This window comes from Festucalex cinctus, chromosome 1 (assembly GCF_051991245.1).
Source record: "Festucalex cinctus isolate MCC-2025b chromosome 1, RoL_Fcin_1.0, whole genome shotgun sequence".
In the NCBI taxonomy this organism is placed as follows: domain Eukaryota; kingdom Metazoa; phylum Chordata; class Actinopteri; order Syngnathiformes; family Syngnathidae; genus Festucalex; species Festucalex cinctus.
In genome coordinates this window covers 4,010,083-4,036,423 of record NC_135411.1, presented here as the reverse complement: position 1 = coordinate 4,036,423, position 26,341 = coordinate 4,010,083, and the positions used below count along the sequence as shown (strand labels likewise).

The window sequence follows — 26,341 nt, the reverse complement described above, 5'->3', positions numbered from 1 at the left end:
TAATATTGTAAAGTAAAAAAAAAATTAAAAAAAATGTAACGTCGGACTAATTAATCAGATGGCCACAATCAAAACATAGAAATTTGTAATTTCACAAGCAGTCCTCAGATGAGCTATGCAACTTGTACGGGGAACCGTCCTGGATGTCATTTTACACACAAAGTTAAGTTTTTTAAAATGTATTATTAATATTATTGTTATTGATTTTTTTTTTTTAAATGCAGAGACTGACAAGGCAAGGCAAGGCAAGTTTATTGGTGTGCTAAAAAAATCGATACGGCAATATATCGTTGTGGGCCTCATTACAATACACGTATCGATACGCAGGCGTCAAAATCGATATTGCTTGTTAACATTAAATAGGCAGTTTAAGGGACACTTCACTTATTTAGCCCATGATAGCAATAAAAAGTTAAAGTTAGTCTGTAATTAATTTGATACTTTTGTTATTTTTCATGTACAATTAGATTTAGTACCTTTAAAAACACGTTTTGCAACTTGCTGTTGACTGAAAATGACATCACAGGGGCTCAGGTAACCAATCACAGCTCAGCTGTTGGTCAGGTGACATTCACAAGCTGAGCTGTGATTGGTTACCTGAGCCCTTGTGATGTCATTTTCAGTCGACAGCAAGTTGCAAAATGTGTTTTTAAAGGTACTAATTGGACGTGAAAAATAATGAAAATATCACATTTATTATAGGCAAAATATTAATGTTTGACTGCCAAAAATGGCTAAATAAGTAAAGTATCCCTTTTAACTGTGGTGTATGACTTTAAGCCATTGTTTATGGTCGCACGGTTGTGACGTCACAGCGACCGCCCCAAGAGAGTTTTTTGAAAATGAGACAATAAAAGTTCAGTGAGCACAAGCCGTCGTCCGCTCGTTATTGGGGCATAACATTGGCGACGAGGATGGAGCATCCTCCTTTTCTATCGCTACCGGGCGAGCCGCCGGTTCCGTGGCCCCGCTGGTACGAGTCATTTACGACGTTTATCGAGGCTATTGGCTTGGCCGACGCTAGCGATGCTCGGCTAAGGGCTATGCTAGTCCACAGCCTGGGCTGCGAGGGACAACGGATTTTTCGAACTCTTGGACCCGCACCGAACTTTGACGACTGTGTGGATTTGCTGTCCGGACATTTTGCTGCTCCACAGAGCGTCATAGTACGCCGCATTGTTTTTCGCCAACGCATACAGCGGCCGGGTGAGTCTGTTCACCGTTACGTCGCCGACCTCCGGGGTTTGGCTAGCCTGTGCAAATTTGGAACTTTGGAGGAGGAAATGATTCGGGATCAACTGGCAGAGCACACGACCAGTCCCCGACTTCGGGAAAAACTCTTTATGTCACCGGACGACACGACTCTGTCGAAGGCAGTGGAGTTGGCTTTCCAGCTCGAGTCGGCTGCTAAATTGGCGGCTCCGGGCCCGCCCGAGGATCCTCGCCCCGCTGCGCTGGCGCAGGCTGGAGCTCCGTCGGCCCCTCTCTTCTCCGAGCCGTTTCCTCCCCCCGACGAGCTCGAGGTGAACGTCGCGGGACGCCGGGCCGCCACACCCCGGCAGCATTGTGGGAACTGCGGGTCGCCATCTCACCCGACACGAGCGCCCGGCTGCCCGGCCACGGGGCAGCGGTGCCAACGCTGCGGTAAGATGAGCCACTTTTCCCGGGTGTGCCGTTCTGCGCCGTCCTCTGCATCTCCCCGGCCTAGTTCGTCCACAACAACCATACATTCATTCAGTAGGCTCCGGTGCCAAACCATTGAAGTGGTGCGCGGTTTTCACACATTTCGCACATTTCTAGTCACAAAAACAAATGGTTCAGAATAGGGGTGTAAAAAAAAAAAATCGATTCGGCGATATATCGCGATACTACATCGCGCGATTCTCGAATCGATTCAATAATCGGCAGAATCGATTTTTTTTTTTTTTTTTTTTTTTTTTTTTTTTTTTTTTTTAGGATTCACACCTTGAGCATGGAAGAATGTTATATGAACGGCACATTAAGCCTTAATATTTTTATTTTAATGCTGTTCAAATGTGAAACAGATTGCAAACTGTTTGTGTACAGTGGCTCACGGTTATAAGCCTCAAGTTTTAGATAAATATATTCATACAAATCTTACAGTGTACATGTACAAATTTACTGATAGTATTTTCTAAATTTGAATGGAAAAAAATCGCAACAATCGACTTATAAATTCGTATCGGGATTAATCGGTATCGAATCGTGACCATTCGTATCGGGATTAATCGGTATCGAATCGAATCGTGACCTGTGAATCGTGATACGAATCGAATCGTCAGGTACTAGGCAATTCACACCCCTAGTTCAGAAGATTCCCAGGGTCAGTAGCATCTCTTATAAAGTGAACGGAAAATGTCAAGAAATAGCTCCCACAAAGGTTTCCCTCAGAAGTCAACGTTTGCAATAAACAAAAGAACACAAACTGGTGAAAAACCTTAGATCATCTATGGGATCTGATTTTTGGTGCTGTCTCTTGAACTATTGACCTATTCGAGGCCAAATGTTCAAGTGAAATCCTTTTCATGCTAAACAACTTTATGATTGCTACTTGTGTTTAAATAGCTTAAGGAAATTAAATGCCAGTGTGTATCCTGACTTGTCACAAAGGGAATCATGTATTTGTTACCAATTAATCATTTATTTGACTTAATTTTGTAACTCTAAGGTGCCAGCTGAAAATACAAGAAATCACATGTTCACTGTGGTCAACTGTTGAAAACTGCTCCTTCACGCTTAAGGGCTAACGAACAAGGGATATCCTGAAAAGTTTACAACCATGACGGAAAAAAGGTCAGAGCAAGAATTTTAATTATTTTATGACTGTCAGTTGACAGTCATAGGAGAAGCTCAGAACAAGGATCTCATTATTTTACAAATTGTTAGCTGAGGGACGATGCTCAGGACAAGGGTCTCATTATTTTGGGTGTCTGCAAAAGGTTAGTTTTAGCAAAATTATTAGATTATACAATGTAAATGATAGGTCGCCTTATTTTTTATGTACGAATAAGTTCTTTTGATACCAGTAAAAACCTGTTATTTCTCCTGGTCTCATATGGCGTTAGATTTGTGCCACAATTCCGTGCGTAACAAAATGTGTTTCGTACGTACAAAATGTGTTTCGTACGTACCAAAAATGTGTTTCGTACGTACAAAATGTGTTTCGTACGTACCAAAAATGTGTTTCGTACGTACCAAAAATGTGTTTCGTACGTACAAAATGTGTTTCGTACGTACAAAATGTGTTTCGTACGTACCAAAAATGTGTTTCGTACGTACAAAATGTGTTTCGTACGTACCAAAAATGTGTTTCGTACGTACCAAAAGTGTTTCGTACGTACAAAATGTGTTTCGTACGTACAAAATGTGTTTCGTACGTACAAAATGTGTTTCGTGCGTACAAAATGTGTTTCGTGCGTACAAAACAGTCCTCGCGCACGCTTGCTTCGTCTCTCCTCAACACGTACGAAACTTTGATTTACGCTTGCGATGCAAGGGTCGAGGCGTGATATTTGTGCCACAATTCTTAACCAATCAGGAGTCGGACAGGAAAGCAAATCCTGATTGGTTGTTTAATATCCAATCAGGCAGAACTTTAACAACGTGTCGTCACGCCGCGTTGCATCATGGGCGCTTCTTCGATTTTTTTTTTTTTGATTTTTTTTTTTTAAACAAGCACTCGGTCCTTTCCTGTTTGAATTTTTGTCTGTATTTCTGCTGACTTTTATTTACTTAATCGAAGTTTTGTTATGTTACGGGATGAATCAGCTCCTAACTGCTTTCCTGCTTAGCGGAAGAAGGAGGGAAAACAAGTTTTAGCGCTCATGGTGATGTTGGATGACGGCATAAAATAGAAGAAGAAAAAAAGAGAAGAGGCTAACCTGCTACTTACGTTTTCATTATGGTAAGTTCCAAAATACTGTACTGTATTTAAAGCCGCAGTGTGTAGCTCACGACCGCCATCTATCGGTCAAACAAGATAATGCAATGATTTTACGCACACGAACTACGGCGTCCCAGAGAGACCCTACTTCAACAGCCTACCACTAATTTCACCGGAACAGAACGCAAACAACTTCTGGTATTCCCTCGAGTGATGACGTAAGTGAATTGCATTTGTTAGACATACTGTACAGATCCCTAATATTTGTGATTTAGTCATTTAATTTCAGAATTAATATTTTTGTCGGCATTGTTTGGAAATACTGTACGTCAGCTAATGATAATGGCTATATATGTTCATATTTGTTAGTGCAACTAAACCATGCAACAGAGAACACAGTTATGTTATATGTTTTATAGACATGTGGACCATCTCAAAGGGGGCGAGGAGGGGGTGGGGGGCGAGGGAGACGGCGAGGGAGACGACGAGGAAGAGGACGAGGAAGAGAACGCGGTGTCTCGTAACGTACAATTATGTCATCATGGAAAAATAATTCCATTCGAGGATGCATGTGAATGGCTCAAAACATACCTTTGCTTGGAATATGTGGTATTTAGATTACATCGTTTGCTGATATGTTTAGTATATCGAACAAAATAATGGTGTGAACTGAACTACACATCTGCAACTAAGACTCGTAATTCCCCCCGTGTCTTGTTGCTACTAACCACTCAGAAAAGTGCTGCTTACAAAAACATTTGAAACCCTTTACTCTGATATCGATTTGTCACCATGTTGAACAATTTTACCTAATAAATATCACTAAGCAACTTAATTAGTTTTGATTGAAGATACAACAGCTTCCTTGTACTTCGATGTGCAGGAATTTACATGGCTTTCACAAATAGTCTTGCTCATGTAATAATGTACTTCATTGGCTCAGTGACTTTCAGTTCATTATTTGGTAACTCATCTGACATACAATTGTTACCTTCTTGCAGAGACTCGTACAGGAAATGACCATGGAGGAACATGAAGATATCCAAGTCCAGCTGATAGACTGACACCAAGAAATACTTTTTGACACATTGCTGACACATCAGCACCACCATGATTTCCTGTACCTGGATCCCAGACTGCAGCACCTTGGTGGACTTGTGGCAAATAAGTGACACTTTCCCAGATCCTTGAGGACAATACAAAGGTTTTTTACCTGGCATATAATTAGTCCATGTCTGACACTTGTTGTTGTAGTTTGTATAACTTGTATATTGTTGTTGTGTGTTAATTTGTACATTTTGAATAACTAAAAAAATACTATTTCCTTTGGCGTCAACATGCAGTGTTCATTCGACACCTAACCTAACACTATTTTACATGACCAGAAATGTAAAACATCAAAAGCCTGGAGAATTATTATAAATGCTTGCAATGACAAGGAATTCTTCATTGGCCAATGAATGTAAGGTACAGTACATGAAAATGAATAAATAAAATAAAGTAAAATAAAAGTCTACATGAAATGAACATATTAACTAAAAAAAAAAAAAAATGCTGTTAGAATATAATGAGCTACATAAATTGCAGTTGTTCCAGAATTTTACCAATACGCTGTGCATTTCAAAATATGGAAAATAGACATACAGGTTTGGGCCAAAAGTAGTTACAGAGCAGGTATGTGTTGTACACAGCTAAAATATCTGATTAACTCAATACCATGATGTTTTTTTGTTGTTGTTTTTTGTGTGTGTGTGTGTGTGCTGACATTGTCCCCCATTAACATTGCAACATTCCTCAAACTCTCCCAAACACATAGTATGATCTGTAACACTACTTTTCGCCTACTCTATGATGTTATTGGGGCAAAATTAAGGAAGGCTTGTCCATTGATTGTGTGAACAGACTGCAGTAAAAATGAAGTCACTTCAATGTTTGCTGGTTTTATTAAGTTTGACATGCTCCTTGACTGCACAAGTACATGTTATGGAGTGAGGGCATGTTCCCACCAACGATGATATCATATTCTTCAAAGGCTTGCTGAGGAAAGTGAGGGAGGAGTCACTCCATGGCTTCAGACACCTGGTCAGCAGGTCCTGTGTAAAACAAGTGGTGCTTGTACATGTGACCATTCTGTATTGCTTCACACAAAAAGTTAATGTAGTGTGCAATGCCGTCCATATGTAAATGACATACCAAGACGTCGGCTGACTTCAGTTTGTTGCAGCTCAGATATGGTAGGTGGAGATACTGGTGGTACAACACCGAAGCCTTCTGGGGTCCTCCATTCAAGTGTCCTCATTCGGGGCATTCCAATTTGGCTGCTGACTCTCCCCTTGATATTTTTTTTTCTTGCAGGTCGGTGATGTATTTAAACGGTGCATGAATGCTTGTATACATCAGAATATGGTTCTGGAACCCCTCAAGTTTGGCTGTTGATCTAGTGTGACACAAACAAAAACAAAATTATAAAATAAAATAGAATAATTGATGATACTACTATATGTCACCAACTTTCCAACAAAGCCCCCAAAATAGAGGTAAGATCTTTAGTTTTTGGGCCCAAAACATTGTATTAGCTAGATAAAAGTAACTTGACTGCATACTGCATAGAATATGCAAAGGCTGCTTGCTTGTCGAATTTCCGTGGAAAACGTAGCAGCCTGTAAATTCTTGTGCACCCAATTACACAATGGACCAGTACACACTTGAGTGAGAGAGTTCAGACTCTAGCAGTGCTTACGGTACAGCCAGCATTTAAGTCCAGAAAGTTATTCCCTGCCGAAAATTAATTTCGAGAACACTATTTTCACCAACCACAACGAAAATAATTTTCAACTCCTCCACTAATACAGTATGCTTTAGATTTTCCATTGAAGCTATCGGCAAATATACCTCCGAAATCACAGTTACATTACATTACACAATAACTTGCGCGTTTACTCTAAATATAACGTGCCAGCGGGAATCTTTTTTTTTTTTTTTTTTTTCCAAAGCAAGTAGCTACATAACGAAATCGTTCGAGTGGTGCGGAGTTGCTAATCAACAGCTACAGTGATCGTAAAACAAAGGTACTAACATCGTATTAATTAGTACTGTGTATACTTTTTCTCTCGCTCTCAAAACGTAAAAACAAATGTACTCTTACTTACCGGTCAAGTAGAAAGCAGTCGAAGGCACCGGCACGTCCCAAACCTAGTCTGTTCCTCATTTCTCTCCATCTGGCAAATGCGGCTACAATATAAACTCTTGTTTTGTCGCGCTGAAATAAAATAAATTCCCAAAGCAATTGTCATGCTTGATAATGCTCTCTTCGGGGACCGGAAACTCTTCTTCTTCGTGGACATGCGGTCGCCATACAAACCGGAAGTGCGTTCCAAAAACGCGTTAAGAAATGGAGCGCTGAAATTTGTCTTTGACTGCACCCGTAGCAGAAAGATGGCGGCGAAACATGGCGGACACTAGCAGGCGAGGCGCGGTTATGTACAATAATTCGTGATTTATATACTTACCGTTATATTTTAAAAATGTATGTTTATGCGATACAACATATCTTTTTACTTACTACTAACACAAACATTTGTTTGTTTTTAATGAATGACTTTTTATTTCACCACTAGATGCCACTGTATAATACTGAGTGTACCTTTAAGTCAGTAAATCCTATAGTTTTGTCCTCTTTTGATCGTGCTACTATCATTACAATCTTAAACAATGCATGCCATCATGAGTGGCGTTGTATAAGAAGTAGAAAAGAAAATGTTAGACCATCCATTTTTCTTTAGTAATTAGTGCCTGGTACCACTAAAGGTATATCGTGAATAACAGAAAACATTGAATACATAAGAGCACTGTGTTTGGCAGTCCAATGCCATAGTTATTGACGTAAGAATTGAATTCATTTTGGTTACAAGACAACCATACACCAGGACTAGCAGCTGTTGAAATAAACATGTTTGCCCAAAATAATTGTTTTACTAATGTGAGAAACATGGTTGATCTTGTCATTTTTCCATAACAACAGATAGACAATTACAAATCTGAGCGCTAACCTTGGGTTTTGTTTTTATTACCAGGCAACAAAGATGACAAAGGACCCAGAATGCACCTGATGACACCACAACAGAAGTGTCAAAAACACCACGAGAAGCAGAAGATGAAGAAGTGGAGTGGAAAAAATATTGATATCGCGCTATTGGCCCATGCAATATGCATATAACAGACATGCAATAAGTTTCATATGGAATTTTTTGCTTTTATCTGAATTTGACCAGTCAGCCACTTGCTAAAATGTGCACCACCATCCACTAGTTGAACATTATTGAAGTCATTACAATTAAATAACTCTGAATACATTTTACTGCATGAGAAATAGAATTTGTTCATTAGATAATAAAATCATCATCAGTCATTTCTTTAGATCCATATTCAATATTGCAATATCTATTGCTATATTCAGCAAAATCGCGTATTGCATGATTTTCCAATTTTGTGCAGCCCTAATTCCTGACGTTTTTGAGCCAGCTGATGAGACCAATTTGACTTAGTCATTAAAATGTCTGTAGGAAGAGTCAGAACGTGAAGCTTGAGCTTGACAGCAGAGAAATCGAGAGCTCCTGAAGAATGACAATATTAACATTGGACTATCATAATTTGAAGTTCGAATAGTTGTAATGGCCTGTTTTGCAGCATACCAAATCAAACATTTTTAAAATATTTTTCCTCCTGTAAGTTGTCGACACTTTTACGGAACTTATTTAAATGTGTCTTGCAAACGGTATCATTGACAATTAGAAAAATAAAAAGTGTCACACACACACTGTATTCGGAACAACCTGTAAACAATAACCAAAATACTATTGCAGGTACAGTGCCAATGCAGTACATGACACATTTATGGTTTCAAGATTAAAGTGCGGAAGTGCACACACTGCACATTTGCCCATCATTGACCAAGAAGACCTCAGAGTACTGTACTCACGATGATGTATTGAGAATGCAAGACCCAAGAGGTTCCACAGATGAAAATATATTACACATTGTATTTGTAATTGACACTTAATGATGCATTATCCATCAACAAACAGCAAACTGTACATTTTGTTTTGAAATCAAATGAATCGTCCTCAGTTACAGTGCATCTTTGCAGTTTTTATTTCAAGTTTTACACACAGTAGGCATGGTCGACTGCTATTGTGGAGCCATCCATCGCCGTCCCATCCATCTCAGCTGTACTCTCTATCCTTAGACATCGTATTGATGACTGTGACCCGGATATAGAAACGATGCGCAATCTGGATTGGTTTACCTGGTAAATTGGAAACAAACAAAAGCTCAAGGTTATTAATTGTAAAACGTGAAACAATCATATCCATCCATCTTCATGTAGTTATGGGAAAACCATGTGACCATCCATGTTTCTACAGTTTCTTGTTCATGTTAAATGTCTAGTACAACTAAGGGTAACCACTTCATAACCTCTGCAGCTATAATGTGATGCTCTTTTGAGGGAGAACAGTCAGAAGACCTTTGCAATAATCAAGTCTACTGGAAATAAAAGCATGAGTCAGGTTCTTCTGGTATGGAGCATGCAACCCTTCGGTCGAAGTCTTTTAGGTGGTAAAAGGCTGCTTTAGTGATTTGTTTGAGATGGCATTTATGTGCACAAGTATAAAGGTAATGACAACAAAATTAACTCGTGAATTGAATTCAAGAGCTGATATCTCGTAATTTTCCACGATTTTCTAATCAATATCACTAACGTACTTACAAATCAGTAACTATGGCATTGTGTTAACAGTGCTTTTGGACATTCCATGTTTTTTTCTGTCTGTTAGTTACACGATATACATTTGGTGGCACTAGGCACTAAAAATGCATAAGAAAATAAAGAAAGGGGGTGGCGATTTTTTTTTCTTCATCATAACTATGCACATCCATTGCCAATGTCGTGTATGTAACTATTACATACAATTTTGATTGTCTTGGAAGCCTGTGTGTGATTGTGGCCAAGTTAAAAGACGCTACTTACCGTTATGAAAATGTTGAAAGTAGTCTTCGATTCGGAAGTTAGCGTCCCCCCCAACGGTCATCCAACGGTCCCATGAGGGCTAAAACTTGTCTTCCGCTAAGCAGGAAAGCAGTTGGGAGCTGCTTCACCCCGTAATATAACAAAACTTTTGTTAAGTAAATAAAAGTCAGCAGAAATGCAGATAAAATACAAACAGGAAAGCACCGAGTGCTAGTAAACAAAACAAAACAAAAAAAATCGAAGAAGCGCCCATGATGCAACGCGGCGTGACGACACGTTGTCAAAGTTCTGCCTGATTGGATATTAAACAGCCAATCAGGATTTGCTCTACTGTCCGACTCCTGATTGGTTAAGAATTGTGGCACAAATATTACGCCTCGACCCTTGCATCGCAAGCGTAAATCAAAGTTTCGTACGTGTTGAGGGAGAGACGTAGCAAGCGTGCGCGAGGACTGTTTTGTACGCACGAAACACATTTTGTACGTACGAAACACATTTTTGGTACGTACGAAACACATTTTGTACGTACGAAACACATTTTTGGTACGTACGAAACACATTTTGTTACGCACGGAATTGTGGCACAAATCTAACGCCATAGTCTCAAGAATGGGGGGGAGACGTATGATCTGCGGGCCACTTTATAACAATTGGATACCAGTAGAAGTCACAAAACTAAGCTCGCACTACCCCCTAGTGGTCAAAAGCAGATACTATTAGCATTCAGTAAACTGCATCTCATAATAAGTGGGTTTGGCCGAGGCTTTCCCTTACCAATAAGATCTAAGCGTGAAGTGGGCAGGCAGGTTTGATAGCCAATCAGGAAAAGAGGTTGTACCATGGGTGAAGCTTTATAAACTGTTGCACTTCCTGAAATTGTAAGATTTTTTCCATTTGCGCAAATTGAATGGTCTCAGTGTGCTTTTGCCAAATAAGCCGCTTTTTGTTCAGCTTGACTTTGGATTCCCGCCTATTCTTTGTTCTGACTCGCTTTTTCTTCCAACTCACAACGCAAAAGGGGACCTGGTGCATCAGCCTGCCAACAGGTGTTGGAACAGGTGACGCTGCGGCCAGCCTTCCGGCTCCGGCCTGACCAGAGAGCCGACACATCCTTTGATCCATAGATCAAAGTGCTCCATGTGCAGTGTTGTCGCCAAATTTTATTTTTTATTTTTTTGGGATTGGCCAATCCGAGTGTGCTTTGGGCCCAAGTCGAGGTGCCACTGTAGAAACGATAATACACATCAACTCACGCTTGACCAACCTAAATTTGGTTTTGTCTCTTTGTGTCCTGCAGACGTCGCTGAGAAATATCTTCGTCCTGACCAACAGGACATGAAGCCTCCGAATGTTAAAGAGGAGGAAGAACATCCTTACATCGAAGAGGAAGAAAAGCCCGTTCGTGTCAAAGAGGAGAAGGTTGAGGATGACGTCACCAAGTCACCAATGACCTTCGCCCCTTTAAAGAGTGAAGATGAAGTCAAGGGTGAGAGTGAGGAGGGAAGAGGGGCGGAGCCTCCAAACAGGATCTTAAATCCTCAAAACATGATTCCAGAAAGTGATGCAGACCACTGGGGATCATCAAAAGCAAAAAGTGATGACATAAGGTCCCTTTCTTCTCATGATGATGATGATGATGATGATGATGATGATGATGATAATCTGCATGGTAATGATGAACGCGCTGATAGTGATAGGTCGCGTCACACTGACGACAAATCCTGCGAATGTTCTCACTGTGGGAAAACATTGAGTACAAAAGGAAGTTTGAAAATTCACATGAGAACACACACTGGGGAAAAACCTTTTTCTTGTTTAGATTGTGGCAAAAGCTTCTCTCGGAAGTCAAATTTAACAAGACATTCAAGAACACACACTGGGGAAAAACCTTTTTCTTGTTTATATTGTGGCAAAATCTTCTCTTGGAAGTCAGAGTTAACAAGACATACAAGAAAACACACTGGGGAAAAACCTTTTTCTTGTTTAGATTGTGGCAAAAGCTTCTCTTGGAAGTCAGAATTCACAATACATACAAGAAGACACACTGGGGAAAAACCTTTTTCTTGCTCAGATTGTGGCAAAAGCTTCTTTCTGAAGTCACATTTAACATTACATTCAAGAACACACACTGGGGAAAAACATTTTTCTTGCTCAGATTGTGGCAAAAGCTTCTTTCAGAAGTCACAGTTAACAAAACATACAATAACACACACTGGGGAAAAACCTTTTTCTTGTTTAAATTGTGGCAAAAGCTTCTGCCGGAAGGCAGCTTTAACAAGGCATAAAATTATCCATAGTGGCGAGAAACCTTTTTCTTGCTCAGATTGTGGCAGAAGCTTCTTTCAGAAGTCAGAATTAACGATACATACAAAATTCCATAGTGGAAAGAATCTTTTTTCTTGCTCAGATTGTGGCAAAAGCTTCTATCGGAAGTCACATTTAACAATGCATACAAGAATCCACACTGGCGAGAAACCTTTTTCTTGCTCCGATTGTGGCAAAAGCTTCTTTGACAAGTCCAAGTTCAAAGCACATACAAGAAGACACACTGGCGAGAAACCTTTTTCTTGCTCAGATTGTGGCAAAAGCTTCTTTGACCAATCATATTTCAACAAACACACAAGATCACATGGTGCGAAGGAACTATTCAGTTGCGGTGTTTGTGCTAAAAGATTCTCTTCTAAATATCTTGCTGAGAGACACGAGTGTGAGAATGGCAGTCATCTTTGAAGCTTAAAAACTCAAATTTTGAAAATACGAACCAAACTTGTACATGTACACTGCAAGATCTGTATGAAAATGTATTATTGATTTATCTGAGACTTCAGTCATAACTGTGAGCCACTGTATTTAACAACCAGGTTGTAATCTGTTTCATATTTGAACAGCTTTAATGTTCCATTAATTAACATAACATATTTCCATGATTAACTCATTCACTCGCCGCCATTTTCACAGAAGTAGTCCCGTTCGCTCCCGGCTGTTTTACTGGATTTTGACTGATTTTGCAAGGCCCACAGAATATTGTGTTTTATGGCTATAAAAGCATGGAACCTATCAAAAAAAAAAAAAGATTAAAGTCTCTTTTTTCATCAGGAAAGAAAAAGTATGTTTCTGTTTCCATTTTGCAGCAATTAGCATTAGAAGAGAGCTAAGGTTCATCAGTTCAGCAGTGATTCCCAGCGTCCCAGGATCACCCCCTGGATGCCGACCCTCACCTGATGGCCCAGCTGGTGTCCTTCCTCCTTAGCCAGACCCACTGACTTCCTCTTTCTGCCGCTTTGGAGAGGTCCTTGATGGCCTGCCGATGGGCCTTCCCTCGTACTCCCACCTCTCGGAGTAGCCTTGTTGTTGAAGTTGCTACAGAACCTCTGCATCCTCCTTCGACGGGGCGGATCTTTACCTACCCAGCCACGTTGTTCAGCTTCGGCTGCCAGCTCTTGTGCATCTCAGCTTCTTGCGCTCGTAGGCCTCCTCAACTGAACTTTCCCACGGCACCGTCAGCTCGATGATGTACACGTGCTTAAGTGAGGTTGACCACAGCACGAGGTCGGGTCTCAAATTGGTCAGCGCAATTTCTGGTGGGAAGCAGAGCTTTTGGTTCAGGTCTGCCGACAATTTGCAGTCAGTCACGTGCCCTGCTGAGCTGCCCCACTTCTGGTCTTGAGGGCCTGTAGGCCTGTAGGGGGGTCGGGAGCTTGTTGGTGCTGGTCCGCTGATGTTCCAACACTTCTGCGAGACACCGTAACACTTGGTTGTGCCGCCAGGTGTACCGACCTTGAGTGAGACTGGTCGTGCAGCACAACCAGGATGTGCCTCAGTGTAGCAGGAGTTGAGCAGAGGGAGCAATTAGGGACTTCACCATACCACTGGTTGAGGTTTTTGGGAGTTGGCAAGACATCGTAGGCAGCTTTGATAGTGAAGCTTATCCTAAATGTCTCCCACAGCTCCTGCCAGGAGAGCTTCCTCTTCGCCACTCCCTCCCAGGTCGTCCATTGGCCTTGCCTTGCTTGTGCCACCGCTTTTGCACACCTCACCACCTCCTCTTGCTGGCGCACCTCTTGAACCGCCAGCGCTCGTCTCTCGGGTGCGGTGGCCTCGCTCCACAATGGCATGGCGACTCCTGCGCCAAGACCGCTCCTCCCCTGGCTGCACTCGTCCCACGATATCGCTACGCTTGAGAGCTGCTTTTTGGCCTGTTGAGTTGCCTCTGCTGGCGTCCACTTTCTCCCAGTCGCCAAACGAGCGGCAGCCTGGGCCACGAGACTGTCGGTTGAATCCAGCAGCGTCATCTCTAGTCTCACCTTGGCACACTCGTATTCCTCCGCCAAACTGGACAGGGGCCGTTTCGAGACTCCAGATATCCAAACATCACGATCCGATATGATCACAATATGAAGGTCACGATATTGTGGGGAGTTTGGCGGTACACAAAAAAAAAAAGGTCACAGTATTGTGAAACAAAAAATAGCTGATACTAAAAAAAAACCACATACACGCACACAATATTGTGCTTTTGTACAGTACAGCGATGAAAAATATGATATAAATATTATATAACATATCTATAAATCTATATATTGAGGCACTTGCGAATGCAAGGACCCATTGAGTTCCTTCACATATCGACTCTGTTCACAAGCAAATTACGTTCCCCTTCTTCTGAGCATTTTTAAACATAATTTTAATAGAAGGGCCAAAACATGGCTTGTGAAAATTCAACTGCACTAAAAAACTAGCCACCAGAAGGTGCTAGAACTGCACAAATGGAAGTCAACCTGACTTTTTTTTTTTAACAGGTGCGTTGCTTTTAATATCATGACATGACGGTGACAATATATTGTAGTTTTAATATCACGATATTTCCGTTATGGTACCATCCCTAATTTGTATGTACCGGTATCGGCCTTGAAAACGACCATATCGTTCGATCGCGAGGTATCAGAGTGCAGTGACATGAAAAAAAAAATGTACTTAATTACCTCACTGGTTATATGACTTCACTCATGCGTCTCCATTCAAAGACCTTGTTTGTATTAAACATGACATCAAGCCTAAATGAGAAGCGACGTCACACTTACATCGAGCGTGACATCGTCGTTCAAGGCGCCCTCACATCAGATTATTCAGAAACGGTCCAGCGAGCAGGAATTGTTTGTTTTTTTGGACACAGCAAGCGATCGATTCTTACTTGGATCAAGATGGAGAGCGACGCCAGCTACATTTCCAGTCAGGTTCTTCTGTCCCTGACCGAGAAACACTTCCTGAAGATCACGCCGGCCCACTGGGCGCTGCTGGCGGCCGGCGTCCGGGACCCGGCCATCGACATGATCCTGGCCGACATGTGCGGCGAGATCGTGCAGACGGTGGCCACCGAGGTCCTGCGCCTGGTGGTGCCGGTCCTGGTGGAGCACCTGGAGGGACGGGCGTCCCCGGACGAGATGAGCAGCGCCATCGAGAAGTGCACGCCGCAGCTGGGCGACAGCATCATGAGCACCTTCGCCGCCGCCGCCGACGTCCCCGAGCTGGACTTCGTGGGCGGCAAGCGCTTCACGGCGCTCATCGAGAAGGAAGCCAACGTCAGGATGAACTCGGTCTTGAGCTCGGCGCTCAGCAGCAGCGAGGGCCAGTCGGAGCTCTACGTCAACGCCACCATGTCCAGCGTCAACACGCTCTACGAGATGGTGTGCCACGCTCACAAATGCTTGTCGTACTTGAGCAAGATGACGCAGCGCTTTTACCGGATGAGCGGCCTCACGCCGGTGGACGCGGAGGCCGCCACCCACTCCATTGCCGCCATCCTGCTCAAGTGGGCCAAGGAGGGGCGGGACGAGAGCGAAGAAGAAGCGGCGCGGCGCTCTCGGGACGCGCAAATGGCCGCCGAGGACATCGTCCAGACCATGGTCCAGTTGCAGCAGTGCGCCGAGCGCGTGCCCGCCAAACCCTGCGTCGACATGAGCGCCATATTGGCCAAGGTCAAGCGCTTCTTCTCGTCCCGCCCCAAATCCTCCACCTCCAGCAACGAGCTGGTCGTCAGGAGCTCGCTCAACACCGTCGGGCGCTCGCGCTTCCACAAGATGATGGCGGGACTCAAGGCCATGTTCCGGAAGACACAGCCGCCCTTCGTGGTCAACCTTCAGAGGGGGCGGTCCGGCGAGTCCGCCCGCCGCCGCTCGAACAGAAGCAGCCAGAAGTCCACGCAGTCGCGGCCCCTGTCCGAGGACGAGCTGAGCAGCAAGTTCGACAGCTTGACGTCCAACCTCGTGGACTGGGAGCTGGAGGCCTGCACGGAGGAAGAGCGGCAGCAGCTGACCGACACGGTCTACGAGCACCTGATGGCCGCGCAGGACGACCACTCCATGACGGTGCGGCAGCACGCGTACTGCAACGTCCTCTACGCCATCACCGACGACACCATCAAGAAGTACATGCAGCAGCTGTACCTGTGGCTCAAGGTGCTGCGCGTCAACGCCAAGGGCTGCGTGGAGGTGTCGGGAGCCCTCAACGAAATCGACACGCTCATCGACAGCCTGAGCCACAGCCAGGCGGAGGACGACTCCAGCCCGACGGCGTCAACCAGCGGGACCGCCAGCCCGGCGGCGGCGGCGGCGTTGCCGTCGCCCACCAGTAGCCTGCACCAGGCGCACGTCAGGAGCCTGGTGAGCGCCCTGGTCAGCGCCCTCGTCACGCGCCTGTCGTGGAGATTCAGATCGTGCACCAAGATCACGGCTATCCTGCCCGTCATCAAGCGTCTGTCGGAGAGGGCGGCGGAGGAGATAAGCCCCAAAATGGCCGCCGCCCTCAGCGACATGGACAAGTACGACGCCGTCATCCAGGCGGTGGCCAGAGAGCTGTCCAAGGAGTTTGACTCGGCTCAGACGCCGCTGATGATGCACGAGCCGGGCTTTGACGATGCCGTTTTCAGGCACCTCAGGGTCCAAATGGATCTGGTCAGCAGTGGCGCGGCCCCGGGCTCCAACAACTTCCTCTCCAGCGTGGGCAGGGCTCTCACCAGACCCTTTCTCAAACTGTTCCGCCCGGCAACCCATCCGCTGGCCGATTGAGCGGGACGAGGCGGAGCCGAATTTTGGCGCAGCGCTCCGACAACAAGTCAAGACATCTTTGATTTATCCAACGCTTTCAAACAGCTGCCACAAAGTCCTTTACAGAAACGCAACAAAAGATAGAAAGTAAACAAAACGTAACTTGAATGTTAACGTACACCAGTTCAACTTCAAATAAAAGGATAACTTTTGGTCTGTTTTTTTTTTTTTAATTCCATGTCACGGAGCAGCAGTTGGTTCATGGGAAGAGGCGGGACTGTTTTTGCGCATCAGTTTGGTTCCGGTTCGCTTTGCGAGGTGCGGGCTGCGTAAAAAATACTTTCGGTTGCGCGAAATTCGCAACGCGGACCGGAACCAAACAGTTGTGCAAAATCACGGAAGTCGGGTCATATACTATCATATCATATATGATATATGAAACTGAAACTGAAAACAGGAGAGTTGGAACTGAAAAAACGTGACACAAAAAAAAAAAGAGAAAGCGTAAAAAAAATCTGCAGATTGGCATTGAACAAGACATCATGATGAAAAATATGCTGAAATAAAATAGCGTTTTTACAATGTCTGTATTTTATTTTTCAATACAACCTTTTACAATGCCAACATTTGTTTCAATGTCAATGCAGCTTTTTCCACAATGACATTTTTTTTTTTCAATACCAAATCTTATTGTCAGTGTTGTGACTCCATAGTTATAGTTTCGTTACTATGTTGACTAGCATCAAACAAGCAACATGCAGTATATAATTATATATATAAATATATATTCATTACTATGTGCTTTTATTGTACATGTTCTTTTAAATAACTCAAAAAAGCGTTTTACCAAAAGTCAACTCATTACCAAGCAGTTTAGTTTGTAAGAGTAGTTATACTACATACAGGACTGTCTCAGAAAAGTTGAATATTGTGGAGTAAAGTCCATTATTTTCTGTAATGCAATTAAATAAGCAAAAATGTCAAACATTCTGGATTCATTACTAATCACCTGAAATATTGCAAGCCTTTTATTGTTTTAATATTGCTGATTATGACATTTTCAGCCAAATATCTTATCTCAAAATATTAGAACATTTACTCAGACCAAGTAAAAAAAAAAAAAAATGCCATAATCAGCAATATTAAAACAATAAAAGGCTTGCAATATTTAATTTTGCTTATTTAATTGCATTACAGAAAATAATGGACTTTACCACAATATTCAAATTTTCTGAGTCCTGTACTTGTTAATAATAATCCACATAGTAAATAATTGACCATCCAGAATTATTGCTACGTTATTAACGTTTGTGAGAAAGCGAATCGCGCGTAAATCCATCAAGTTCGAAGCGAGGTCACAAGCGTTTACGTTTGTTCGGATTGTTCGCTCGCAATCAATACAACAGAGAAGACCGCCTGCCTGCGACAAGATGGCCGCCGCGTGCCGACGTTGGATTCTGCGCCATAGCAAATCTTGTCTTTCGCGATATCGAGATATGTTTGCCAACGTGCCAGCGGGAGCAGTACAAGGAAAATACCACGAAAATTCATCTTGCTGAAGAATCCTTTTGAAAATCTCATTTAGCACCATTTGAGAAGCATTAAAAAAAAAAATGTATCGACAAAACAACACTAAAAGACAAATCCTCATCTTTCCACAAGTTTTAATGTGCATGAAAGTATGACATCATCAACATGAAGTGCTAAACCAACACGTGTCGGTTACATGTGACAATATTAATACTTTATTTTGATTAGCTGACAAATCAATTATTATTCGTGAATGCATCTTGATGAGCAAGTGACAAGATTATAAAGATATATTTGGTGACACAACGCTCTCATCTATTAAAAAAAAAAAAAAATGTAGTGAATAAAAATATTTGACATTTGACCCTTCTAGCTCCACACAATAAAATATGCAAATGAGCTTTTATATGAATCCATACATGACCAATCAATGGCCAGATGTCAAAAAATTAATTAAGTGCTTGGAAAATAAATATGATGTGGCAAAAAAAAAAAAAATCCTCTCACACATCACCTAAAAATTGTTCAGCCAAAAAAAAAAAACTCTCCTCTCACACACACACACACACACAATAAAAAGGCTTCACTCACCTCTCAGACATCACAAACTCTCATGCTACCGAAAAAAAAGTCATGCTCACATACCAAAAAAAAACAAAACTCAATGTCAACAAAAACTTCACACTCACACATACCTAAAAACGACTTCAAAAAACACTCGACACTCACCTGAAAACCTTGCACACACCACAAATCCTCTCATGTATCCCCATAAAAAAATCACATTCACAAAAATATACCTTTCCACACATTAAAAAAAAAACAAACTCTCTTCCATACACAGAAAAACAAATTCACGCATGCATAAGAAGAAAACTCGCACAGTGTCACATGTGCATAAAAACCTCTCATGCTATAAAACTCTCACACAAACATCCAAACCAAAACCGCTCAAACGCCAACAAACTGAGTTACACCCAAAAACTTCTCACACATACATTCACTTACCCAACAAAGTTTGTACTTACTAAAACTTTCTCATAAAAACAAAAACACCTTACACATACTACTCTCCTATGTGAGAGCTTTTGTGGTGAGTTTGAGAATTTTTGTTTTTGCTAAGTGTGTGAGTTTTTTTTAGGTGAGTGTGAGAGGTAAATAAAACTACAATACTATTACATGATGCAAATGTGCAAAAGTGTCAACAAGCCTCACCTTTGCTTGAAAAGGAGAGTTTGGTCGCCATGGCGATGAGAATCCCGTCCTTGGTTGCTATGGCAACCAACAGCACCATGGATGGAAGGAACGCGAGCGTTTCCTCGGGATTGTCTCTTGTTCATTTGGTACGCCAGAAATAAGTTTGTTTGTTTTTTGTGTTTTTTTTGGGGATCTGTTGGGACACTCGTCAGAGCTGTTTTGACAAAAAACAAAAAAAAACAACGTCTGTGTGCATGTTGGTGGCGCTGCAGTCTGGCCGTTCACTCGTTGCGTGAAGTGATGTCCTGAACAAAGTGGAAGAAAAGCATCAAAGGAAGTTTCACGTTTTTTTTAAATACATTCAGGAACATGTTTTGTTTGACTAAAAAAAAAAAAAAAAAAAAATTTGACTGCTTCCAGTAATCAGTTACTTATTTTGAAAAGACCCTTCGCTCGCTCTCTCTCTTCCATCCATCCATCATCCAGTTTAAAATCCCTCTCTCTATTTCGCCAGACATTTTTCTATCTATCATACCTCTTCTCTCTCTCTCTCTCTCTCTCTCTCTCTCTCTCGTCTGTCTGTCTGTCCCTCTTCCATCCATCTCCCCCCCTCCCTCTCTCTTGCTCCATCCTCCTGTCTCTGTCCATCTTTCATCCATCTATCTCTCTTTCATCCTTTCATCCATCCAGCTCATCATCTCTCTCTCTCTATCCTTCTGTTCATCTTTCATCCCTCTTTCATCCATCTCTCCTTTCGATTTTTAAAGTTTTTTAAAATGGAAAAAAAAGTACATTTATTTCTAGGCTGGTTTGAGTAATCTCATTTTTTAAATCCATACATTTTTTTTTTTTTACTTCTTACCTATTAATATTTTCTTCCTTTTTTAATTTTTTTTTTATAATAATCAATTTTTGTTTCATTACTTAATATTATTATTATGATTTTGATAAGGATTCACTTTTTGACTTGTTCTTTTTGACTTGATTACTTTTCTTGTTCAAATCTCCGAATAGATTTTTTTTTTTTTTCCGATTGACCCACCTCGGTTTTGGTGCGCCGCCAGCCTCCTCCCAGCCGGGTTGACGTCCTCGCACCTGAAGCGAGACGACAACATTGTACAGCGTTGCACGTAAAGCGCACACGCCAACCTTGCGGCGTTTGTCGCGACTGATCGTGTAACACTCACGCGGGTGCGCGGTGGTCGTTATCATCGCGCACGCCGCCGCCGCCGTCGTCAGCACGCACGCCGCCAAACATCTGAAAAAAGGAAACGATGCGGTCACAACATGACGCATGCAGCAACAATTTCTCGTCATAATTCATAAGATGGAAATAAAAACATGAAACGTTTTCGTTTACCCCCAGCAGAGCGTCGTGAAGACGAAGAAGGCGAAGACCAAAGCGAAAAGCGTCTTCGGCGTTCTGCCTTGAAACGCAACAAACGCAAGGAAAAATCAAATAGAATAATTAGAAATGACAATGTTATTCAAAACAAAAACTACATTAACAGAGTCAACAAATTTTTTTAAAATGAACCTTAACTGAATAAAGGAGGTCAAAAACTTACTAAACTCATCTTAGAATTGGTAAAAAAATAAATAAATAAATAAAAAAAAAGAAAAAAAAAAAGAACAAAAATAACGGTAAATGTTGTATTAATAAAATTGAAAGTAATAATAATAAAAAAATCCCCCTAAAAAAAACAGAATAAAAGTGAATTAAATTAATTAGTTTAATTAAATAAATAAAAAATAATCTGAATAAAAGTAGTAAAATTTAAAGTGTTTCAAGTAAAAAAATAAAAATAAAAGTAGCAATAAAACTAAAACTAAATAAAAAGAAATGTAAATATAGTGTAAAGAAATTTAAAAGTTTGAATATGCAAAGTTTTGGTAACTAAATAAAATTAAAAGTAAAAATACTAAAAGGGAAAAAAAAGGAACATTCCGAATAAAGGTAAAGAAATAAGTAAAAACAATAGTAACAGTAATAAATAAATACAAAGAAATGTAAATAGAGTAGGGAATTTTAAAGAATTGTAAAAACTTTAATATGTAATGTTTGGGTAACTAAATAAATAAAAAAGTAATTAATAAGTAAAATTCAGAATAAGGTAAAGAAATAAGGGGAAAAAAAGTAATAGTAAAAAAATAAATTAAATTAAATGTATGAATCAATAATAAAAAGAGCTTATTAACTAAAATCAAAACGACAATAATCAAATAAAACAAAAAAGACATAATTAATTAAAAAAATGACATAAGAAATAATAATGACAATATAATAATAATGAAACTAAAATAGCAGCCTAAATAATAATACATTTCTCAAAAAAGAGCCTTTGAGTAAATAAACGACCTTCGCGTCGAGGCACGTCGGGCTGCCGGCAGGCGTTGCCGTAAAAGGTCGAAGGAGGCGGGAGGAGCTCCGACAGTCCGCCTAGCGACTGGGGCAAGCGCTCGCCTGATTGACCGATTAAAGAGTAAATCTCCTCCTGGATCATCTGCTGGGGGGGCGGGGCCTCTTTGTCAGGTGGGGGTGCCACTTCGCTGTGGTCTGAAGGGCAAAATCTCCGCAATTCAACACAAAATATGGAACAAGGACAACGCGGTTTGTGTTGGCTTCGCACCGTAAGCGAAGAAGCTGCAGCCGTTGTCCGCTTGGGATCGGCCGAGGCCGGGCCAGCTCGGCTCTTCCAGCGAAGTGAATCCTTCCCCCTGGGCCCAGTCCCGGTCCTGGTCCTGGTTCAGGAGCAGGTCCTGGTTGCCATGATCTTTCTTTGGGTCCAGGACCTGGTCCTGGTTCCGAAAGACGCCCCCAAAGACTCGTCTGTCCAGCCAGGTCTGGCAGCTCTCGGTGATGTCGCTCAATAGGCGAGCCAGGGAACCGCCCACTTTACGTCGCCGCCTCCGGAATACCCTTAACAAAAAAATCAAACGCAACACGACAACATGATCCACCTGATCACCCGCCCAGTCGATCCACCCAAGACCAACCGACTGAAAACCGGGACCATCCTACAAACCCGTTCCCACCTGAAAGCGTTCTCCTTGTAGGACACGCTGGCGGCGCAGGACGTCAGCGACACGTTGCCGTCCTCGTCCCGCAGGAAGCTGTCGTCGGTCACGGCGTAGTAGCCGTTGGTGAGGAGGCGGGGCGAGCGGCGGCGGCAGCGGGAAGGGACGCCGCCGTCCGACGGGGTCCACGACGGGCGGCACACGTACGACGAGTCGGGAGACAGCAGGGACACGTCCAGGCTGCGACGGACGCCGGCAGATTGTTCGCGGTCAGGTGACAGCAAAACGGACGGACGTCAGGTGATTGCCAAACAGGAAGTGGCGCAGTAATAAAAAGGAAGTGGATGTGAGTCACGAGATCGCAAAACAGGAAATTGAGCTAAGTTCACATGACAGCTAAACCATGCATAAGTCGACATGAGTTGATTATGAAACAGGAAGTGGCCAGAAGTCAAGTTATGGAAAAACAGGAAGTGGACATGTGTGACGCAATAATAAAACAGGAAGTGGCTCTGAGTCACAAGATCGCGGAACAGGAAACTGACCTAAAGTCACGTCACAGCTAAACCAAAAGTAGACATGAGTTGATGACAAAACAGGAAGTGGCCAGAAGTCATGTAATAATAAAATGGGAAGTGGATATGAGTCATGGGATAACAAAACAGGAAATTGACCTAGTCACATGACAGCTAAACCAAGAGTGGACATGAGTTGATTAGGAAACAGGAAGTGGCCAGAAGTCAGTTTATACAAAAACAGGAAGTGAACATAAGTCATGTAATAACAAACAGGAAGTGGATATGAGTCATGTAATAATAAAACAGGAAGTGGATTTGAGTCATTGAAATGACAAAACAGGAAATTGACCTAGTCACATAACAGCACGAAACAGGAAGTGGCCAGAAGTCATGTAATAATAAACAGGAAGTGGATATGAGTCATGGGATAACAAAACAGGAAATTGACCTAGTCACATGACAGCTAAACCAAGAGTGGACATGAGTTGATTAGGAAACAGGAAGTGGCCAGAAGTCAGGTTATACAAAAACAGGAAGTGAACATAAGTCATGTAATAACCAACAGGAAGTGGATATGAGTCATGTAATAATAAAACAGGAAGTGGATTTGAGTCATTGAAATGACAAAACAGGAAATTGACCTAGTCACATAACAGCACGAAACAGGAAGTGGCCAGAAGTCATGTAATAATAAAACGGGAAGTGGATATGAGTCATGGGATAACAAAACAGGAAATTGACCTAGTCACATGACAGCTAAACCAAGAGTGGACATGAGTTGATTAGGAAACAGGAAGTGGCCAGAAGTCAGGTTATACAAAAACAGGAAGTGAACATAAGTCATGTAATAACAAACAGGAAGTGGATATGAGTCATGTAATAATAAAACAGGAAGTGGATTTGAGTCATTGAAATGACAAAACAGGAAATTGACCTAGTCACATAACAGCACGAAACAGGAAGTGGCCAGAAGTCATGTAATAATAAACAGGAAGTGGATATGAGTCATGGGATAACAAAACAGGAAAGTGACCTAGTCACATGACAGCTAAACCGAAAGTGGACATGAGTGATTACGAAACAGGAAGTGGCCAGAAGTCAAGTTATGTAAAAACAGGAAGTGGACATATGTTATGCAATAATAAAACAGGAAGTGGATATGAGTCACAAGGTCGTGGAACAGGAAACTGACTAACGTCACATGAAAGCTAAACCGAAAGTAGAAGTTGATCGTGAAACAGGAAGTGGCCAAAAGTCACATGATAATGACACAGGAAGTGGAAATGAGTCATGTGATTGCAAAACAGGAAGAGGACAAACGTCACGTAATAATAAAAAATTAAGTGGGCATGTCACATGCATCAACAAATTACAAAATGGGGCGTCGACATACAGTGAAACAGGAAGTGGACACGAGTCACACGATCTTGAATCAATGTGAATCTGCCCTGACAAAAACTGCTTACCTCCGCTGGGCGGAGCTTGACCTCAGGCGCCGTTTGATTGGCGAACCTGAACGGGAAGCCAACGTTAGCTCAAAATTAGCATCGAGCGAGTGATGATGACCATGAGGAAGGGGAGAAAAAAAAAATGGACATACTGGTGGTGACCGCTCCAGAGAAGAAGAGCGACATCTCACTTCACTTCTCGGGGCGGACCAGGTGACGAGACCAAAGGATGATGGGGAGCGTCCAATCGGGACGTGGCTCACATTCTGCTGACGTCCGTGACTGACGGATGCGTGACTGGTCGCAGAAAAAAAAACAGGATAAACGTCAACAAAATCAAAATCATTGGAAGGAAAACAGGAAGTGAGGTCATGTCTTTAACTCGGACGACTTGTTGTCACTTTAAAAAGTTGTCATTTTATTTAATACTTTTTTGGTACATTTGCTTTGCGTTTTATTCAAAACTAAAATAAATCAAATTATGTTTTCAATAAATGATTGGGTATTTTATTATGTTGGTACTTAGATGACGTTAGTGTCCCACTTAGTATTGCGTCATAGTGTAAATCAGTCCCACGGCTGATCGTGTTGCGGAATTTGCCAATAATCAGTATTATTTGCGCTGATAGGGGGCTCCAAAATCTAATTTTGCTTGGGCCAGCACTGGTTCTTACATTTGATGTCATCCGAAAAGATCTTTTCAGGTCGGCCAGGACCCATTTCGCCCCCTCCTTTAGGTTATCACATAGTCATGTTAATATTATTCTCTCGATGAATCAAACATATTTTCATGTTATCAAAATGATGCAGCTCGGCTTTATTTTCATTTCACTTCCTGTTTGTGTTTGAATAGATTTTTTTTTTTTCCTCCGCGCATCCGGAGTTTCCCAGCATGCATTGCGTCGAACTGCTGATGCTGGAAGCAAACGCGTCACCGGAAAATGACAAAAAAAAAAAGAAAAAAGAAAAAAAGCCGCAAATAAAATAGCATTCCCTTTTTAAAAAATATAAATCAAACGTTCGATTAAAAATGTTAAGATTGCACTTAAAATTTTAACGTAAAGTGTCTCAACACTAAAAAAAATAAATAAATAAAAAATCTATATGACGCTGAGGTTATTTTTAGCTGCGTGCCTCACATATTTGCTCGATTAATTCATGTTATGTTTAGGTACATTATTGTACTTCGATTAGACAAGTATTTATTCAATAAACTATTATACATTGGCCGTGTTTTACTTGATGACGGATATATAGATTTTTTCACCCCCTAACTATTATCGCATTCGACAAAAAGTACTTTCCAGTGTTGTCGTGTGGTAACGCGAAGACGTCGTTGTTGTTTTGACATGTTGAGCGCCCCAAAAGTGACTTTAGTCGACAAAAAAAAAAAAAAAGGTCACAAAACCAAACTCACGTGTCAACGATCGTCTGCCTTTCGAAATCCTGCTTCCGGTCGCGAAGACAATTCTTCCCGTTGTCGTTTGTCGTCCTGACGACTGTGAAATGTTTTCGGATTTTCAAAGAAATAAGGAAAAGTGTTCTTTCATGCTCCGAAACGCCAAAGAGACGCCCTGCACACTGAACCGGAAATCGACTTTCGAAGTACTAAGAGTGTATCCGGTCCGCAGTTACAAAGTAAAAAAAAAAGAAAA

At 41.9% G+C, this 26,341-nt stretch overlaps 2 protein-coding genes and 1 long non-coding RNA gene across 3 annotated transcripts; 1 reads left to right on the top strand and 2 right to left on the bottom strand.

Moving 5' to 3' along the window:
• The first annotated feature begins 820 nt into the window (after positions 1-820).
• LOC144006967 (uncharacterized) lies at positions 821-13,245 on the top strand. The gene is made up of 2 exons (XM_077506147.1): positions 821-1,644; positions 11,230-13,245. Exons 1-2 carry the CDS (start codon positions 915-917, stop codon positions 12,660-12,662), a joined length of 2,163 nt encoding a protein of 720 aa, XP_077362273.1. The 5' UTR covers positions 821-914; the 3' UTR covers positions 12,663-13,245.
• Positions 5,469-7,520, bottom strand: LOC144007788 (uncharacterized). Its single transcript, XR_013280353.1, has 3 exons — positions 7,054-7,520; positions 6,098-6,341; positions 5,469-5,997 (listed from the first exon to the last, which is right to left on the bottom strand). It is a non-coding gene; the product is annotated as an uncharacterized LOC144007788 (long non-coding RNA).
• A 6,592-nt stretch (positions 13,246-19,837) lies between the features above and the next one.
• Positions 19,838-26,271, bottom strand: tmem71 (transmembrane protein 71). Its single transcript, XM_077512451.1, has 10 exons — positions 26,104-26,271; positions 24,839-24,983; positions 24,705-24,750; positions 22,739-22,960; positions 22,333-22,622; positions 22,062-22,259; positions 21,063-21,129; positions 20,890-20,960; positions 20,745-20,797; positions 19,838-20,007 (listed from the first exon to the last, which is right to left on the bottom strand). The coding sequence occupies exons 2-10, from the start codon at positions 24,870-24,872 to the stop codon at positions 19,984-19,986; spliced, it is 1,005 nt and encodes a 334-aa protein (XP_077368577.1). The 5' UTR covers positions 24,873-24,983; positions 26,104-26,271; the 3' UTR covers positions 19,838-19,983.
• Positions 26,272-26,341: the final 70 nt, after the last annotated feature.

Coding starts and splice junctions, on each gene's coding strand:
- LOC144006967 (XM_077506147.1), top strand. CDS start 915: ATGGAGCATCCTCCTTTTCTATCGCTACCGGGCGAGCCGCCGGTTCCG. Junction 1,645..11,229: donor GCAGCGGTGCCAACGCTGCG/GTAAGATGAGCC, acceptor TGTGTCCTGCAG/ACGTCGCTGAGAAATATCTT.
- tmem71 (XM_077512451.1), bottom strand. CDS start 24,872: ATGTCGCTCTTCTTCTCTGGAGCGGTCACCACCA. Junction 20,961..21,062: donor TTCACGACGCTCTGCTGGGG/GTAAACGAAAAC, acceptor TCCTTTTTTCAG/ATGTTTGGCGGCGTGCGTGC. Junction 20,008..20,744: donor GGCGGCGCACCAAAACCGAG/GTGGGTCAATCG, acceptor CACTTTGTTCAG/GACATCACTTCACGCAACGA.